At 37.6% G+C, this 18,801-nt stretch overlaps 1 protein-coding gene across 1 annotated transcript in view; it reads left to right on the plus strand.

Annotated features, from left to right (window-relative positions):
- Window positions 1-18,801, plus strand: part of RNGTT (RNA guanylyltransferase and 5'-phosphatase) — a 344,889-nt gene that overhangs the window by 90,430 nt on the left and 235,658 nt on the right. The window contains exon 9 of the mRNA XM_044245889.1: window positions 8,943-9,078. Coding sequence (XP_044101824.1) covers window positions 8,943-9,078 — 136 coding nt within the window. The remainder of the gene's footprint in view (window positions 1-8,942; window positions 9,079-18,801) is intronic.

An 18,801-nucleotide genomic window follows, 5' to 3' on the forward strand; every position in this document is an offset into this window, starting at 1 on the left:
AAAAGCTATTAATGAGGTGCAATCAAAAATGGAGGCTCTCACTGCTAGGATAAATGAGGCAGAAGAAAGAATTAGTTATATAGAAGACCAAATGACAGAATAAAGAAGCTGAGCAAAAGAGGGACAAACAGCTACTGGACCACGAGGGGAGAATTCGAGAGATAAGTGACACCATAAGATGAAACAACATTAGAATAATTGGGATTCCAGAAGAAGAAGGAAGAGAGAGGGGAGCAGAAGGTATATTGTAGAGAATTATTTGAGAGAATTTCCCTAATATGGCAAAGGGAACAAGCATCAAAATCCAGGAGGCGCAGAGAACCCCTCTCAAAATCAACAAGAATAGGTCCACACCCTGTCACCTATTAGTAAAATTTACAAGTCTTAGTGACAAAGAGAAAATCCTGAAAGCAGCCCGGGAAAAGAAGTCTGTAATATACAATGGTAAATATATCAGATTGGCAGCAGACTTATCCACAGAGACCTGGCAGGCCAGAAAGAGCTGGCATGATATATTGAGAGCACTAAATGAGAAAAACATGCAGCCAAGAATACTATATCCAGCTAGGCTATCATTGAAAATAGAAGGAGAGATAAAAAGCTTCCAGGACAAACAAAAATAGAAAGAATTTGCAAACACCAAACCAGCTCTACAGGAAATATTGAAAGGGGTCCTCTAAGCAAAGAGAGAGCCTAAAAGTAGTAGATCAGAAAGGAACAGGGACAATATACAGTAACAGTCACCTTACAGGCAATACAATGGCACTCAATTCATATCTCTCAATAGTTACCCTGAATGTTAATGGGCTAAATGCCCCAATCAAAAGGCACAGGGTTTCAGAATGGATAAAAAAACAAAACCCACCTATATGTTGCCTACAAGAAATTCATTTCAGACCCGAAGACACCACCAGATTTAAAGTGAGGGGGTGGAAAACAATTTACCATGCTAATGGACATCAGAAGAAAGCTGGGGTGGCAATCCTTATATCAGATCAATTAGATTTTAAGCCAAAGACTATAATAAGAGATGAGGAAGGACACTCTATCATATTCAAAGGTTCTGTCCAACAAGAAGATCTAACAATTTTAAATACCTATGCCCCTAACGTGGGAGCAGCCAACTATATAAACCAATTAATAACAAAATCAAAAGAAACACATCAAGGGCACCTGGGTGGCTCAGTGGGTTAAGCCACTGCCTTCGGCTCAGGTCATGATTTCAGGGTCCTGGGATCAAGTCCTGCATTGGGCTCTCTGCTTAGCAGGGAGCCTGCTTCCTCCTCTCTCTCTCTCTCTCTGCCTGCCTCTATGCCTACTTGTGATCTCTGTCAAATAAATAAATAAAATCTTAAAAAAAAAAAAAAAGAAACACATCAACAATAATACAATAATAGTAGGGGACTTTAGCACTCCCCTCACTGAAATGGACAGATCATCCAAGCAAAAGATCAACAAGGAAATAAAGGCCTTAAATGATGCACTGGACCAGATGGACATAACAGATATATTCAGAACATTTCATCCCAAAGCAACAGAATACAAATTCTTCTCTGGTGCACATGGAACATTCTCCAGAATAGATCACATCCTGGGTCCTCAATCAGGTCTCAACCGGTATCAAAAGATTGGGATCATTCCCTGCATATTTTCAGACCACAGTGCTCTGAAGCTAGAACTCAGTCACAAGAGGAAATTTGGAAAGAACCCAAATACATGGAGACTAAACAGCATCCTTGTAAAGAATGAATGGGTCAACCAGGAAATTAAAGAATTGAAAAAATTCATGGAAACAAATGATAATGAAAACACAGTGGTTCAAAATCTGTGGGACACAGCAAAGGCAGTCCTGAGAGGAAGATATATAGGAGTACAAGCCTTTCTCAAGAAACAAGAAAGGTCTCAAGTATACAACCTAACCCTACACCTAAAGGAGCTGGAGAAAAAACAAGAAAGCAAGCCTAAACCCCGCAGGAGAAGAGAAATAATAGATCAAAGCAGAAATCAATGAAATAGAAACCAAAAAAACAATAGAACAAATTAGCGAAACTAGGAGCTGGTTCTTTGAAAGAATTAATAAGATTGATAAACCCCTGGCCAGACTTACCAAAAAGAAAAGAGAAAGGACCCAAATAAATAAAATCATGAATGCAGGACGAGAGATCACAACTAATACCAAAGAAATACAAACAGTTATAAGAACATACTATGAGCAGCTCTACGCCAACAAATTTGACAATCTGGAAGAAATGGATGCATTTCTAGAGACATATAAACTATCACTACTGAACCAGGAAGAAACAGAAAACCTGAACAGACCCATAACCAGTCAGGAGATTGAAACAGTCATCAAAAACCTCCAAACAAACAGAAGTCCAGGGCCAGATGGCTTCCCAGGGGAATTCTACCAAACGTTTAAAGAAGAACTAATTCCTATTCTCCTGAAACTGTTCCAAAAAATAGAAATGGAAGGAAGGAAAACTTCCAAACTCATTTTATGAGGCCAGCATCACCTTGATCCCAAAACCAGACAAGGATCCCATCAAAAAAGAGAACTACAGACCAATATCCTTGATGAATACAGATGCGAAAATACTCACCAAAATACTAGCCAATAGGATTCAACAGTAGTACATTAAAAGGAATTTTCACCATGACCAAGTGGGATTTATTCCAGGGCTGCAGGGTTGGTTCAACATCTGCAAATCAATCAGTGGGATACAATACATTAATAAAAGAAAGAACAAGAACCATATGATACTCTCAATAGATGCTGAAAAAGCATTTGACAAAGTACAGCATCCCTTCCTGATCAAAACTCTTCAAAGTGTAGGGAAAGAGGGCACATACTTTAATATTATCAAAGCCATCTATGAAAAACCCACCGCAAATGTCATTCTCAATGGAGAAAAACTGAAAGCTTTTCCGCTAAGGTCAGGAACATGGCAGGGATGTCCATTATCACCACTGCTATTCAACATAGTACTAGAAGTCCTAGCCTCAGCAATCAGACAATAAAAGGAAATTAAAGGCATCCAAATCAGCAAAGAAGAAGTCAAACTATCACTCTTCACAGATATGATACTATATGTGGAAAACCCAAAAGACTCCACTCCAAAACTGCTAGAACTTATACAGGAATTCAGTAAAGTGTCAGGATATAAAATCAATGCACAGAAATCAGTTGCATTTCTCTACACCAACAAGAAAGAAGAAAGAGAAATTAAGGATTCAATCCCATTTACAGTTGCACCCAAAACTATAAGATACCTAGGAATAAACCTAACCAAAAAGGCTAAGAATCTATACTCAGAAAACTATAAAGTACTCATGAAAGAAAATGAGGAAGACACAAAGAAATGGAAAAATGTTCCATGCTCTTGGATTGGAAGAAAAAATATTGTGAAAATGTCTATGCTACCTAAAGAAATCTACACATTTAATGCAATCCCTATCAAAATCCCACCCATTTTTTTCAAGGAAATGGAACAAATAATCCTAAAATTTATATGGAACCAGAAAAGACCTCGAGTAGCCAATGGAATATTGAAAACGAAAGCAAAAGTTGGTGGCATCACAATTCCAGACTTCAAGCTCTATTACAAAGCTGTCATCATCAAGACAGCATGGTACTGGCACAAAAACAGACACATAGATAAATGGAACAGAATAGAGAGCCCAGAAATAGACCCTCAACTCTATGGTCAACTAATCTTCGACAAAGCAGGGAAGAATGTCCAATGGAAAAAAGACAGCCTCTTCAACAAATGGTGTTGGGAAAATTGGACGGCCACATGCAGAAAAATGAAATTGGACCATTTCCTTACACCACACACGAAAATAGATTCAAAATGGATAAAGGACCTCAGTGTGAGAAAGGAATGCATCAAAATCCTTGAGAACACAGGCAGCAACCTCTTCCACCTCAGCTGCAGCAACATCTTCCTAGGAACATCGCCAAAGGCAAGGGAAGCGAGGACAAAAATAAACTATTGGGATTTCAGCAAGATCAAAAGCTTTTGCACAGCAAAGGAAACAGTTAACAAACCAAAAGACAACTGACAGAATGGGAGAAGATATTTGCAAACGACATATCAGATAAAGGGCTAGTGTCCAAAATCTATAAAGAACTTAGGAAACTCAACACCCAAAGAACAAATAATTCAATCAAGAAATGGGCAGAAGGGCGCCTGGGAAGCTCAGTGGGTTAAGCTGCTGCCTTCGGCTCAGGTCATGATCTCAGGGTCCTGGGATCGAGTCCCGCATCGGGCTCTCTGCTCAGCAGGGAGCCTGCTTCCTCCTCTCTCTCTCTCTGCCTGCCTCTCTGCCTACTTGTGATCTCTCTCTGTCAAATAAATAAATAAAAAATCTTTTAAAAAAAAAAGTTGGTTGGGCCTCTGCCTTCGGCTCAAGTCATAATTCCAGGTGCTGGGATCTAGTCCCACATCGGGCTCCCTGCTCAGCCGGGAGCCTGCGTCCTCCTCTCTTTCTGCCTGACTCTCTGCCTACTTGTGATCTCTGTCTGTCAAATAAATAAATAAAATCTTAAAAAAATAAAAAAGAAATGGGCAGAAGACATGAACAGACATTTCTGCAAAGCAGACATCCAGATGGCCAACAGACACATGAAAAAGTGCTCCACATCACTGGGCATCAGGGAAATACAGATCAAAACCACAATGAGATATCACCTCACACCAGTCAGAATGGCTAAAATTAACAAGTCAGGAAATGACAGATGCTGGCGAGGATGTGGAGAAAGGGGAACCCTCCTACACTATTGGTGGGAATGCAAGCTGGTGCAACCACTCTGGGAGACAACTTGGAGGTTCCTCAAAAAGTTGAAAATAGAACTACCTAAAACCCGGCAATTGCATGACTGGGTATTTACCCTAAAGATACAAACATAGTGATCCAAAGGGATACGTGCACCCAAATGTTTATAGCAGCAATGTCTACAATATCTAAACCATGGAAAGAACCTAGATGTCCATCAACAGATGAATGGATAAAAAAGATGTGGTTTATATACACAATGGAATACTATGCAGCCATCAAAAGAAATGAAATCTTGCCATTTGCGACGATGTGGATGGAACTAGAGAGTATCATAGATAAGTCTATCGGAGAAAGACAACTATCATATGATCTCCCTGATACGAGGAAGTGGAGATGCAACATGGGGGATTAAGGGGGTAGGAGAAGAATAAATGAAACGATGCGATCAGGAGGGAGACAAACCATAAGTGACTCTTAATCTCACAAAACAAACTGAGGGTTGCTGCGGGGAGGGGGTTTGGGAGAGGGGGGTGGGGTTATGGACATGGGGAGGGTATGTGCTATGGTGAGTGCTGTGAAGTGTGTAAACCTGGCGATTCACAGACTTGTACCCCTGGGGATAAAAATACATTATATGTTTATAAAAAATAAAAAAAAACCCAGTGATATATATATTTCTCTGACAGACTTATTTCACTTAGCATTATATACTCTCTTGCTCCATCCAAGATGTTGCAAATTGCAAGATTTCATTCTTTTTTTATGGTTGAGTATTTTTCCAGTACATATGTATATATATATACACACACACACACACACACACACACATATATATATATATATATGTATATATATACACCCCCCCCCCACATCTTCTTTATCCATTCATGTTTCAGTGGACTCTTGGTGGTCTGCTTCCATAATTTTTCTGTTGTAAATAATGCTTCAGTAAACATTGGGGTGCATGCATCCTTTAGACTTAGGGTCTTGTATTTTTTGGGTAAATACCCAATAGTGTCATTACTGGATTGTAGAGTAGTTTTATTTTTTTAATTTTTTGTGAAACGTCCATACTATTTTCTGGAGCAGCTGCACAGTTTGCATTCCCACCACCAGTGCAAGAAGATTCCTCTTTCTCCATATCTTTGTCAATGTTGTTTCTTGTGTTCTTTTAGCCATTCTGATTAAGTGTGAGATGATTTTTTTTTGTAGTTTTGATTTGCATTTTCCTGATGATGAGTGATCTTGAGCACCTTTTTGTATGTCTGTTAGCCTTCGTATATCTTGTTTGAAGAAATACCTGTTCAAGTCTTCTGCCCATTTTTTAAGTTGGATTATTTATTTTTTGGGTGTTGAATTGTGTAAGTTCCTTATATATCTTGGTATTAACCCTTTTTCAGTTATGTCATTTACACATATCTTCTCCCATTCAGTAGGTTGTCTTTTAGTTTTGCTGATTGTTTCCTTCACTGTGAAGAAGCTTTTTATTTTGATGCAGTCACAATAGTTTATTTTTGCTTTTTTCCCTTTGCCTCAGGAGACTTATCTAGAAAAATGTTGCTATGGCCAATGTCAGAGAAATTGCTGCCTATGCTCTCTTCTAAGGTTTTGATGATTTCCTGTCTCACATTTAGGTCTCTTATTGATTTAGAATTTATTTTTGTGTATGGTGTAAGGAAGTGGTCCAGTTTCATTTTTTTGCATGTAGCTGTCTAGTTTTCCCAACACCTTTGTTGGAGAGACTAGCACTCGTTTCATATTCTTGTCTCTTTTGTTATAAATTAATTGACCATATAATTGTGGTTTGTTTCTGGGTTTTCTGTTCTGTTCCATTGATCTATGTGTCTGTGTTTGTGCCAGTACCATACTGTTTTGATTAGTGCAGCTTTGTACTATGACTGGAGGTCTGGAATTGTGATGCCTCAAGGTTTGTTTTTCTTTTTCAAGATTATTTTGGCTATATGTGGTCCCCATACAAGTTTTAGGATTATTCGTTGTAGTTCTGTGAAAAATGACATTGGTATTTTGCTAGGTATTGTATTAAATCTGTAGCTTGCTTCTTTCATCAGTGTTTCAGAGTATACTTATCAGTTCCAGTAGTTTTTTGGTGGAGTCTCTTGGGTTTTCTACAGAGTATCATGCCATCTGCAAATAATGAAAGTTTTACTTCTTTACTAATTTGGATGTCTTTTTGTTGTCATAAAGAGACTTCTTACATGTTTTCTCATAACCTTAAGTATTTTTAACATGTATCTTGACTTTCTAAGAGAAAGATAGTTTCCTTAATCCATTTTGCCATTAAATGCTTTTAAAGTAAATAGTAAGCTTTGCAAAGTGCTGGCCTAAGTCAGTGAACAATTGGATGGATTATGTCTTCAGTAACATTTTTGCAGAAGATATCACAATTGCTTTTTATTTGACCTTTCCTTATGTTGATTTAACTTTTCTTTGAAACACAGTCCAGGGAAAGGCTAACTATTTCCAAGAAATCTAGATTCTCCCTATCTACCTTGAGTTGCTGCTTTTGAAAAGCACATGCAGGAATGCTTTAGGGGCTAAGTATTTCTGTTATCTGCCTGCCTGCTGACCTGGCAGTAGGTCTAGGAGTCTCTCAGAGGCAGTCATTCTAGACTGAGGCTGATTATATTTTTCCTTGTGTAACCTGACTCCAAGACCCACACCTACTAAGGCTACCACTGTTTCAATATGTAGCAAGGGCCTGAGGGCTCCACCTTCTCCCCAGGGACCTGCTGGGACTAATTATTTTGAAAACACTAGTAACAGCATGCTTCCAATTTATTCCCCAGATGTAAGCTCTTTTGGTCTTTGCTGCTCTTCAGACTGTTTGTCACATACTTCTTGTACCTTAATCAGCTCTCCCATTTCTCCTCTCCTGTTCTAAACAGTCTATTTGCTCTTTAGAACACTTGTTTATGCCAAATAAATTATCCTCTGTTACATTAGCCTCTGCTTGTTAACTTCCATCTGCTCATTTAATGTTTCATTTAATGTTTCTTCTACCCCCTGGCCTTAACTTGACTGAGGTACATCTTTCAGTTGTTGCTTCTTTTTTTCTGAAATACCTTGTGGGCCCAAGGTTGGGCAAGACCGGTCAGCCTTCTCCATTTTCAGTGGTACATCCAGACTTTTATTCCTTCATTCTTTCAATTATCAGCAAGTAAGAACAACTTAAAATAATATTCCGTTCTTTTGAGTCTTATGCCTTTTAACTTTCTTACTCATTCCTGTCAATTTTCTATCATTTGAAAATTTTGGTACCTGGTATAATCTTTTCCACCCCAGTCTTGCCATTATTCATTTGGTAGCATAGCCTATTCATCTGTAATTTCCTCAGCTTAAATCCATTTGGACTTTATTTTTATATGTACTCTGTGAAGTACAGCTCCATTCTTGGTGATCCACTGATGGGGAAGCAGTGACAGTAACTTGACCATTTGAGGTAATGATGCATTTTAAAGTATATAACCCTCCCCATAAATTGATTGGGTCTAAGAAGATAAGGGCTGATAAAAATTCTCAGGAATGTTTAAAATGTTTTGTGTTTAATATGTTTTAAAAATTTAAATTTTATAGGGATGAATGAGAATTGTACTTGAAATGGTGATATCTGGCTATATTATAATCTTAATTCAAAGAGAGGGGTTAGCTCTTTTGCTAACTGTAGTGTGGTAGAAGGAGCATTGGATAATTTGAAGTCCAGCCATTTGCTAGTCAGTTACTTTCTCTTTTTTCCTACTGCAAAGTGGAGAGTAATAACTAATTCATAAAGTTGTTGGGCTAATAAAATGCAATAATTCCATATAAGTGTATGTGTGTTTTGTAAACATTGATGTTTAAGATCTAATACAAATTAGAGAACTATTCTCCCCTAAGGTAGGTCATAAGATTGCACTTCAACATCACATTGTCTGCATAAAAAACTTTATCTATACCCTGTGTGTTTTTATAGGAAAATAAATTCTTTTAAAAAAGTACTAGTAATTTGTGGTACTTTAATCTGAATGATAATAGTTGGGGTTAGGAGACTCCAGTGAACATTATTCTGTGTAGTTATTGTAAGTCTAAGGAAAAATAATTTATTTCTTAGGATCCTTCTCTTGAATTATACTATTAATATTATCTTTTTAATGTTTAATCTACAGGTATATGATGTTGATTGATGGCACAAATGAAGTTTTTATGATTGATAGAGATAATTCAGTGTTTCATGTTTCAAATCTGGAATTTCCATTTCGTAAAGATCTCCGTATACATTTATCAAATACTCTCTTGGATGGGGTAAGTCATATATATACATGTATGTGTCTGTCTGTCTGTCTGTCTGTCTCTCTCTCTATTTTTTTTTTAAGTTAGACACTGCTATTTTTCTTTTTCTTGCAAGTAAAAAAAAATTTTTTTTTTCAGAGTAGGGAGGGTCAGAGGGGAAGGGAGACAAAGAATCTTAAGCAGGATCCAGTCAAGCGTGGGCTTGAAGCGGGGCCTAATCTCAAGCCTGAGATCATGACCTGAGCTGAAATCAGTAGTTGGACACTAAACCGACTAAAGGCTCCCCTAAATGTGTATTTTTATTAAGTCAATGGGAAACTTATAATCTAGTTTTTTAAATATTTTTTTGAGGTATAATTGATATATAAAGAAAATAATCCAGTTTCTTATTAGGATGTTAAATTTTATTTATCTCTTACCTTCACTTACTCTCACTTGATCATTGTCTTGGCTATGGAAATAAGTGAACAAAATTAAATCTTAATATTTTTTTGCTCCTTGTGGTTGAAAAAAATAATTCTTATTAAAAAAGACTACTTTTTAAAATTCATTTACTTGTCAATTGAATTTTAATTATATGGTACAACATATCCCTTCGCTCTTCAGCTTTGACATCAACAACTATACTTTTACATTTGAATTTTAAAAGCTGGTAAGAATTTTCCATTTTTTTTTCTTTAAAGATTTTATTTATTTATTTGACATAGAGAGAGACAGCCAGAGAGGGAATATAAGCAGGGGGAATGGGAGAGGGAGAAGCAGGCTTCCTGCTGAGCAGGGAGCCCGATACAGGGCTTGATCCCAGGACTCTGGGATCATGACCTGAGCTGAAGGCAGATGCTTAATGGCTTAGCTACCAGGTATCCCTGGATTTTCCCATTTCAGAAAATATATTTAATAATCATAAAATTACTTGATTAAAAATATTTTAACTTTCTCCCATATAAGCAGCTTTCTTCCCAATTCTGAGAATATGTTCATTGTAAATAAAAATTAAAATAATATAGAATATTAGGAAAAAGCTGGTGAAAATCACCAGAACTACTATTGGAGTAACTTACATTATCATTTTGATGAACATTATTCCAGACTTTTCTCTGTGACATAGTGTTCAATCTTACGTCTATTCCTGTGGAATGTAATATTCATGTTAATAAAACTCAGAACATAGATTCTTTAGTGTAGTTGGGATCTTTTATAGTCCAGTAAGATTCTAAATAATCGTGGAACCTCTGCCTCTTTGAAAGTGAGTGCTCTGGTGAAATATGTATACACATGTGTAGTTAAATACTTTGTATGAAAAGAACCAAATGGTACATGTATTTTGTTACTTGTCTTTCTCTCCTCATTTGGCAATTTGATTTGGACATCTTTCTCACATAAATGTCTGAATGGTATAACATTGCATGTGTAAACACCATAATTACTGGGGTATCCAAACTATCTTTACTGTGAAAATTATAGTAGATGCTCTTTAAAAATATGACCCATCTCAGTAACCCAACCTCAACTTCGTGAATGAGACTCTCCCAGGGACCAGAGTCATCTGTACTTTTAATAAGTGCCCAAGTAATCAGGCAAGTTTAAGAAATAGTTCTGTAATTTATTTAAACAGTCCTCTTTTGGTGAACATTTTTTTTTTAGGTTTTTATTTATTTAATTTTTGATTGGAAGACACTTAAATGCATATCCTTATACATTTTTCCTTTTAGAATTGTGCAGTTTTTTTAAACATTAAATTTTTAAAAAATTTAGTTAATGTATAATGTATTATTGGTTTCAGAGGTACAGGTCTGTGATTCATCAGTCTTATATTTACCCAGTGGTCATTACATCACATGACCTCCTTAGTGTCCATCACCCAGTTACTGCATCCCTCCTCTGCTGCCCCTTACAGGGATCCACAGTTGGTTTCCTATGACTAAGAGTCTCTTATGGTTTGCCTCCCTGTCTGGTTTTGTCTTGTTTTTTTTCCACTCTTCTCCTATGATCCTCTGTTTTGTTTCTTAAATTCCACATATCAGTGAGATGATATGATAATTGTCTTTCTCTGATTGACTTATTTTGCTTAGCGTAATACCCTCTAGTTCCATCCACGTCATTGCAAATGGCAAGATTTCATTTTTTTTTGATGGCTGATTAGTATTCCATTGTATGTATATACCACATCTTCTTTATCCATTCATCTGTTAATGGACAGTTAGGCCCTTTCCATAGTTTGGCTATTGTGGACGTTGCTGCTGTAAACACTGGGGTTCAGGGTGTCCCTTCAGGTCACTACATTTTTATCTTTGGGGTAAATACCCCCAGTATTGCAATTGCTGGGTTGTAGGGTGGCTCTATTTTCAACTTTTGGAGGAACCTCCATACCGTTTCCCAAAGTGGCTTTACCAGCTTGCATTCTCACCATCGGTGTAAGAGGGTTCCCCTTTCTTTGTGTCCTCACCAACATCTGTCATTTTCTGACTTACTAATTTTAGCCATTCTGGTTGGTGTGAGGTGTTTTCTCATTGTGCTTTTGATTTGTATTTCCCTGGTGCCGAGGGATGTTAAGCACCTTTTCATGTGTCTGTTGGCCGTTTGGATGTTTGCTTTGAAGAAGTGTCTGTTCATGCCTTATGCCCATTTCTTGATTGGATTATTTGTTCTTTTGGTGTTGAGTTTGATAAGTTATTTATAGGTATTGGGTACTAGCCCTTTATCTGATATATCATTTGCATATCTTCTCCCGTTCTGACGGTTGTCTTTTGATTTTATTAACTGTTCCTTTTATTTTGGGGCACCTGGGTGGTCCAGTGGGTTAAGCCTCTGCCTTCGGCTCAGGTCATGATCTCAGGGGCCTGAGATTGAGCCCTGCGTTGGGCTTTCTTTTCAGCAGGGAACCTGCTTCCCCCTCTCTCTCTGCCTGCCTCTCTGCCTACTTGTGATCTCTGTCTGCCAAATAAATAAATAAAATCTTTTTTTAAAAAAAAAAAAAGCTTTTTATTTTGATGAAGTCCCAATAGTTCATTTTTGCTTTTGTTTCCCTTGTCTTTGGAGGTGTCTCTAACAAGAAGTTGCTATGGCTGAGGTTACAGAGGTTGCTGCCTATGTTCTTCTCTAGGATTTTGATGGATTCCTGTCTCACATTTAGGTCTTTTATCCATTGTGAATCTATTTTTGTGTATGGTATAGGGAAATAGTACAGTTTCATTCTTTTGCTTGTGGCTGCCCAATTTTCCCAGCACCAGTTATTGAAGAGACTGCCTTTTCCATTGGCTATTCTTTCCTGCTTTGTTGAAGATTAGTTGACCACAGAGTTGAGGGTCCATTTCCGGATTCTCTGTTCTGTTCCATTGATCTATGTGTCTTTTTTTGGTGCCAGTACCATGTTGTCTTGATGATTGCAGCTTTGTAATACAGCTTGAAGTCAGGCATTGTGATGCCCCCAGTTTTGGTTTTCTTTTTTAACATTCCTCTGGCTATTCAAGGTCTTTTCTGGTTCCATACAAATTTTAGGATTATTTGTTCCAATTCTGTGAAAAATACTGACGATATTTTGATATGGATTGCATTGAATATATAGATTGCTCTAGGTAGCATAGCCATTTTAACAATATTTGTTCTTCCAGTCCATGAGCATGGAATATTTTTCCATTTCTTTGTGTCTTCCTCCATATCTTTGATGAGTGTTCTAAAGTTCTCTGAGTACATGTCCTTTGCTTTTTGGGTTAGGTTTATGCCTAGGTATCTTATGGTTTTGGATGCAGTGGTAAGTGGGATTGATTCCTTAATTCCTCGTTCTTTTGTCTCATTGTTAGTGTATAGAAACGCAAGTGATTTCTGTGCATTGATTTTATATTCTGCCACTTTGCTGAGTTCTTATATGAGTTACAGCCATTTTGGTTATGGAGGCTTTGGGTTTTCCACATAGAGTATCATGTCATCTGCAAAGAGTTTGAATTTGACTTCTTCTTTGCTGATTTGGATGACTTTTATTTATTTATTTATTTGTCTGATTGGTGAGACTAGGACTTCTAGTACTATGTTGGACAGCAGTGGTGATAGTAGACATCCCTGCTGTGTTCCTGACTTTAGGGGAAAAGCTTTCCATTTTTCTGCATTGAGAATGATATTCACTGTGGGATTTTCATAGATGGCTTTTATGATATTGAGGTATGTTACCTCTGTCCCTACACTCTGAAGAGTTTTAATCAAAAAAGGATGCTGTACTTCATCAAATGCTTTTTCTGCATCTATTGAGAGGATCATATGGTTCTTGTCCTTTCTTTTATTTATGTGGTGTATCACATTGATTGATTTACAGATGTTGAACCTTTGCAGCCCAGGAATAAATCCCACTTGGACACAGTGAATAATCCTTTTAATGCACCATTGATCCTATTGTCTAGTTTGTTGGTGAGAATTTTTCCATCCATGTTCATCAGGGGTATTGGTCTGTAATTCTTTTTCGTGAGGTCGTTGTCTAGTTTTGGACTCAAGGTAATACTGGCCTTACAGAAAGAATTTGGAAGTTTTCTTTCCATTTCGATTTTTTGACACTGCTTCAGAAGAGGTTTAAATTCTTCTTTAAATGTTTGGTAGAATTCCCCTGGGAAGCTCTCTGTCCCTGGGTTCTTGTTTGTTGGGAGATTTTTGATGACTGCTTCAGTTTCCTTGCCGATTATGGGTCTGTTCAGGTTTTCTATTTCTTTCTTTTTCAGTTTTGGTAGTTTATACATCTCTAGGAATACATCTATTTCTCCCAGATTATCTAATTTGTTGACATATTGTTGCTGATAAGATGGTCTTATCATTGTTTATATTTCTTTGGTGTTAGTTGTGATCTCTCTTTCATTCATGATTTTATTTGGGTCTTTTCTCTTTTCTTTTTGATAAGTCTGGCCAGGGATTTATCAGTCTTACTAATTCTTGCAGAGAACTAGATCCCAGTTTCATTGGTCTGTTCTACTGGTCTTTTGTTCCTATTTCATTGATTTCTGTTCTAATCTTTATTATTTTTCTTCTCCTGCTGGGTCTAGGCTTTATTTGCTGTTCTTTCTCTAGGTCCTTCGGGTGGAAGGTTAAGTTGTGTAGTTGAGATCTTTCTTGTTTCTTGAGAAAGGCTTGTAGTGCTATATATTTCCCTCTTAGGGCTGCCGTTGATGCATCCCAAAGATTTTGAACAGTTGTGTTTCATTTTTATTTGTTTCCATGAATTTTTTAAATTCTTGTTTAATATCCTGGTTGATGCATTCATTCTTTAGTAGGATTCTCTTTAGCCTCTGTGTATTTGAGTTCTTTCCAAGTTTCCTGTTGAGTTTCAGTTTCAAAGCATTGTGGTCTGAAAATACACAGGAAATGATCCCAATTTTGGTACCGGTTGAGACCTGATTTGTGACCCAGGATGTGATGTATTCTGCAGAATATTCCATTTGTGCTCAAGAAGAATGTGTATTCCGTTCCTTTGGGGTGGAATGTTCTGAATATATCTGTAACATCTATGTGGTCCTTAGTGTGCCCTTAGAGAAAAGCAGTTCAATGATCTGTCTTTTGTAGTGAGCGGAGGGTTAAAGTCCCCTACTATTATTGTATTATTATTGATGTGTCTCTTTGGTTTTGTTATTAACTGGTTTATATAATTGGCTGCTCCCATGTTAGGGACATCAGTATTTACAATAGTTATATCTTCTTGTTAGATAGACCCTTTAAGTATGATATAGTGTCTTTCCTCATCTCTTACTTCAGTCTTTGGTTTTTAAAATCATATTTGTGTGATATAAGAATTGCCACCTGAGCTTTCTTTTGATGTTCATTAGCATGATAAATGGTTTTCCACCCCCTGAATTTCAATCTGGAGGTTTCTTTGGGTCTAAAGGGAGCCTTTTGCGGACAGCATATTGATGGCTCTTTTTTTTTTTTTTTAAATCCAATCTGATGCCCTGTGTCTTTTGATGGGGCATTTAACCCATTCTGTGTAACTATTGAAAGATATGAATTTAGTGCCATTGTATTGCCTGTGAGTTGACTGTTACTGTATATTGTCTCTGTTCCTTTTCGGTCTATGTTACTTTTGGGCCCTCTCTTTGTTTAGAGGACCCCTTTCAATATTTCTTGAATGGCTGTGATCACAAATTCTTTTAGTTTCTGTTTGTCCTGGAAGCTTTTTATCACTCCTTCTATTTTGAATGATATCCTAGCTGGATTAAGTATTCCTGGCTTCATATTTTTCTCATTTAGCATCCTGAATGTATCGTGCCAGTCGTTTCTGGCCTGCCAGGTCTCTGCGGATACGATTGGTCTGCTGCCAATCTAATGTTTCTACCCTTGTAGGTTACAGACCTTTTGTCCTGAGCTGCTTTCAGGATTTTCTCTTTGTCTCTAGATTCGTAAGTTTCACTATTATATGTTGGGGTGTTAACCCATTTTTATTGATTTGGGGGGGGGTTGGATCTCCGTGCCTCCTGGATTTTGATGCCTGTTTCCTTTCCCAGATTAGGGAAGTTTTCTGCTGTGATTTGCTCCAATATGTTTTCCTCTCCTTTCTCTCTTTTCTCTTTTTCCTGGGATCTCAGTTATTTCAATATTGTTTCAGTTTATGGTATCACCTATCTATCGAATTCTCCTCTCGTGATCCAGTAGTTGTACATCTCTCTTTTTCTCAGCTTCTTTATTCTCCATCGTTTGGTCTGCTATATCACTAATTCTGTCTTCTGCCTCATTTATCCTAGCAGTTGAGAACTTCCTTTTATAATTGCATCTCCTTAATAGCCCTTTTGATTTGGCTTGGTTAGATTTTAGGTGTTTTACTTCTTTAGAAAGGGATTCTCTTATGTCTTCTTTGTGGTCTTTATAATTGTTATTTCGAATTCCTGTTCTGACATCTTACTAATGTCATACTGATTAGATCCCTGGCAGTTGGTACTGCCTCTTGTTCTCTTTTTTGAGGTGAGTTTTTCCATCTTGGCATTCTGTCTTTTGAAGAATATCCGAACAAGAGAATAAAATACTAAAATGGCAACAATGACCCCAGAGAAATATACACTAAAGAAATCAGAAGACATGTGGAACTGGGAGGAAAAAAAAAAAAAAATGGAAAAATAAAAGAGAATATAATCAGGTGAACAGAATAGAGCAATACACTGAATTCCATGTGTATTTTGGTTTGTTTTTTTAAAAACTGGATCCCCAAATTGTAAAGAATGAAAAACTAATGTATTTATGAAAATAAAATTAAATACGATGAAAGGATGGAAAGTGATTATCAACATGGAAATTTAAAGACAGGAAAAAACAAAAGAGGAACAAAAAACTTAACCACAACAAAATGAAGGGATAGAAACAGACAAATGAAGAGAACAGAGCAACACACTATTTCCTGCGTGTATTTTGGTCAGTTAGAAGAAACGACAATTCAAAATTATGAAGAAAGAAGAACATGCATACAAAAATAAAACTAAATACATTGAATGTATAGCATGTAATTGTAGAGATGAAAACTTAAAAAAAGTCTCTAAGTAAACAAGAGAAAAACAAAAAGGAAGAAGAAAATAAAAAAAAAAACAACAACAAAATGGAGAATATGATCAGGCAGGTGAACAGAACAGAGCCATACACTAGATTTTGGGTGTATTTTGTTCCCTAAATTGTAGAGAAACAAAAACATACATATGTGTACAAAAATAAGATTAAGTACAATGAAGGGATAGAATGTAAATATTAAAATAAAAATGAAAAAAGGTTTAAAAAAGAATTGATATAATAAGAGATTGGTTAAAAAGAAATAAGAAAAATTTAAAGTTGAGAGACTAAAGAATCATAGGAGAAAAGCCATGAGTTCTATGTGTTGTATACCCCTAGCACTGGAGTTTTGCAGTTCTCATCAGTAAACTAGGTCTTGGCTGGATGTTCTTGCCGATCTTCTTGGGGAGGGGCTAGTTGCCTTGATTCTCACGTGCGTTTACCCTAGGTGAAATTGTATCACCCTTGCCAAGGGACCTGGCTAGGCAGTGTTCAGGTTTGCTGTCTTTGGCTTTTGTTCCCTGAAGGCTTTCCATCCAGCTTTAGAGGATGTGAATGGAAATGGCATCCTCCCAATCTCTGTCCTGGAGTGGAAAGCCCAGGGCCCCCGTCCTTAGTGTGCTCTCAGAGAAAAGCAGTCAATCGACTTCTGTCTCCCTGGTCTCCTTCTGCACTCCGTGCTCACCTGACCCAGTGTTTCTGTCTCAGGCACATGACCCTGTTTTCTGGTCTCCAAATACTGTAGACAACTACAGCGTGCTCCCATGCCACTCTGCCCAGTAGTGGTGGGGTCTTGCTGGTTTTCCCTTTTGGTGAGCCCCTGCTAGGAGAGTGGTCACCTGACTATGCCACAGTTTGTGGTTTATGGCAACCCAGAGCTGAGAGCCCACTTCTGGGCTCAGTCTTTGCAGCTGGCTTTACCACTCTGATGCATGGGAGCTCAGCCACACTTGGGCACCCCCTGGACTTCCTATGACCGGGGGGATCTTGAGGCCACATTGTCCCAGCTAGAGTTCTGCCTCTGCTTAGCCACCTGAGTGGCGTTCCTCACTGGAACAGACTTCTAGAAGTTCCAGTTTTGTGTTCTGCTGCTTTATCACTTGCTGGTAGCCAGCTGATAGAGGCTCCCTTCCCCCACAGTCTTTTTTACATTTTGCCTCAGATTCACTTGTCTGCTTCTGCTACCTTGAAGAAAGTGGTTGCTTTTCTCCTTGTAGAGTTGCAGATATTCTTTTTTTGATCTCTGGTTTTCAGCTGTTCAGAATGATTTGATATCCATCTAGCTGAATTCATGGACCAGTCGAAATTAAATTCTCCTAGTCTTCTGGTGTCTCAGACTCCTCCACAATTGTGCAAGTTTTATAATTAAGAAGATTCTTAGAGGTGAGATTATAATATGTATTAAGGAATCCTTTGATTGCAAGTAACTAAAGTCCAACTTAATGTAACTGAGGAAAAACTTGATTGGAATAAATAATTGTTTCAGCTTGGCCTGATTCAGGCTGGATCTGGGGCGTCAAAGGATACTGGCTAGGCTCAGTCATTCTCTTTCTTTGCTTTACTTGTCTGTTTGGTCTCATTCTTCATGAAGTCTCTTTCACATGAGAGGCAAGTTGCGTTGTATTGCAAGCAGAAAGAGAACTTTCTCTTCCAACATCCATATGTCAATCCCAGGGAAGACTCCAAAGGGCCTTGCATGAGTTACATATCAATGGAAGAATGACATGGAAGGCCAGGCATTCATTGGTAGTACTATAGTTTGGAGTGCAAGAGGAGTAGTGCTCCTAGGGAGGGGGTGGTAATAGGCTCTACCTTGTTAAGTATGCTATGTTTGAGGGTGTGCCCATTGTAAATATTGACAGGTATAATAGGTATCCTTTCTCCCAGAAAGTTTGAACCTGTGCACAAGTCTACCAATCATATTTAAAGGATTTGTATACTGTCTTAATGCTGTGTTTTGAAAATTGAATATTTTCTAATTTGATGAAGGAAGAAATTCCTTTCTATTTTATGGGACAGTGTAGCAGAGCAGTTACAGCTCTGACTGTAACTGTTGGTACCGTTCTGGCTTCATCAGTTAGTATGTGAGGGATTTAAAAATCTGTTCAGTTTTTCATCTGTAGTGAAGGGAGGCTATGGACAGTACTTAGATTTTGGTGCTGTTGTGAAGGTAAAGTTGGATAGTTTAATAAGTGCTGGTAATAGTGTCTGACACATAGTAAAGAAATGTTTATT

Source organism: Neovison vison, chromosome 1 (assembly GCF_020171115.1).
Source record: "Neovison vison isolate M4711 chromosome 1, ASM_NN_V1, whole genome shotgun sequence".
In the NCBI taxonomy this organism is placed as follows: Eukaryota; Metazoa; Chordata; class Mammalia; order Carnivora; family Mustelidae; genus Neogale; species Neogale vison.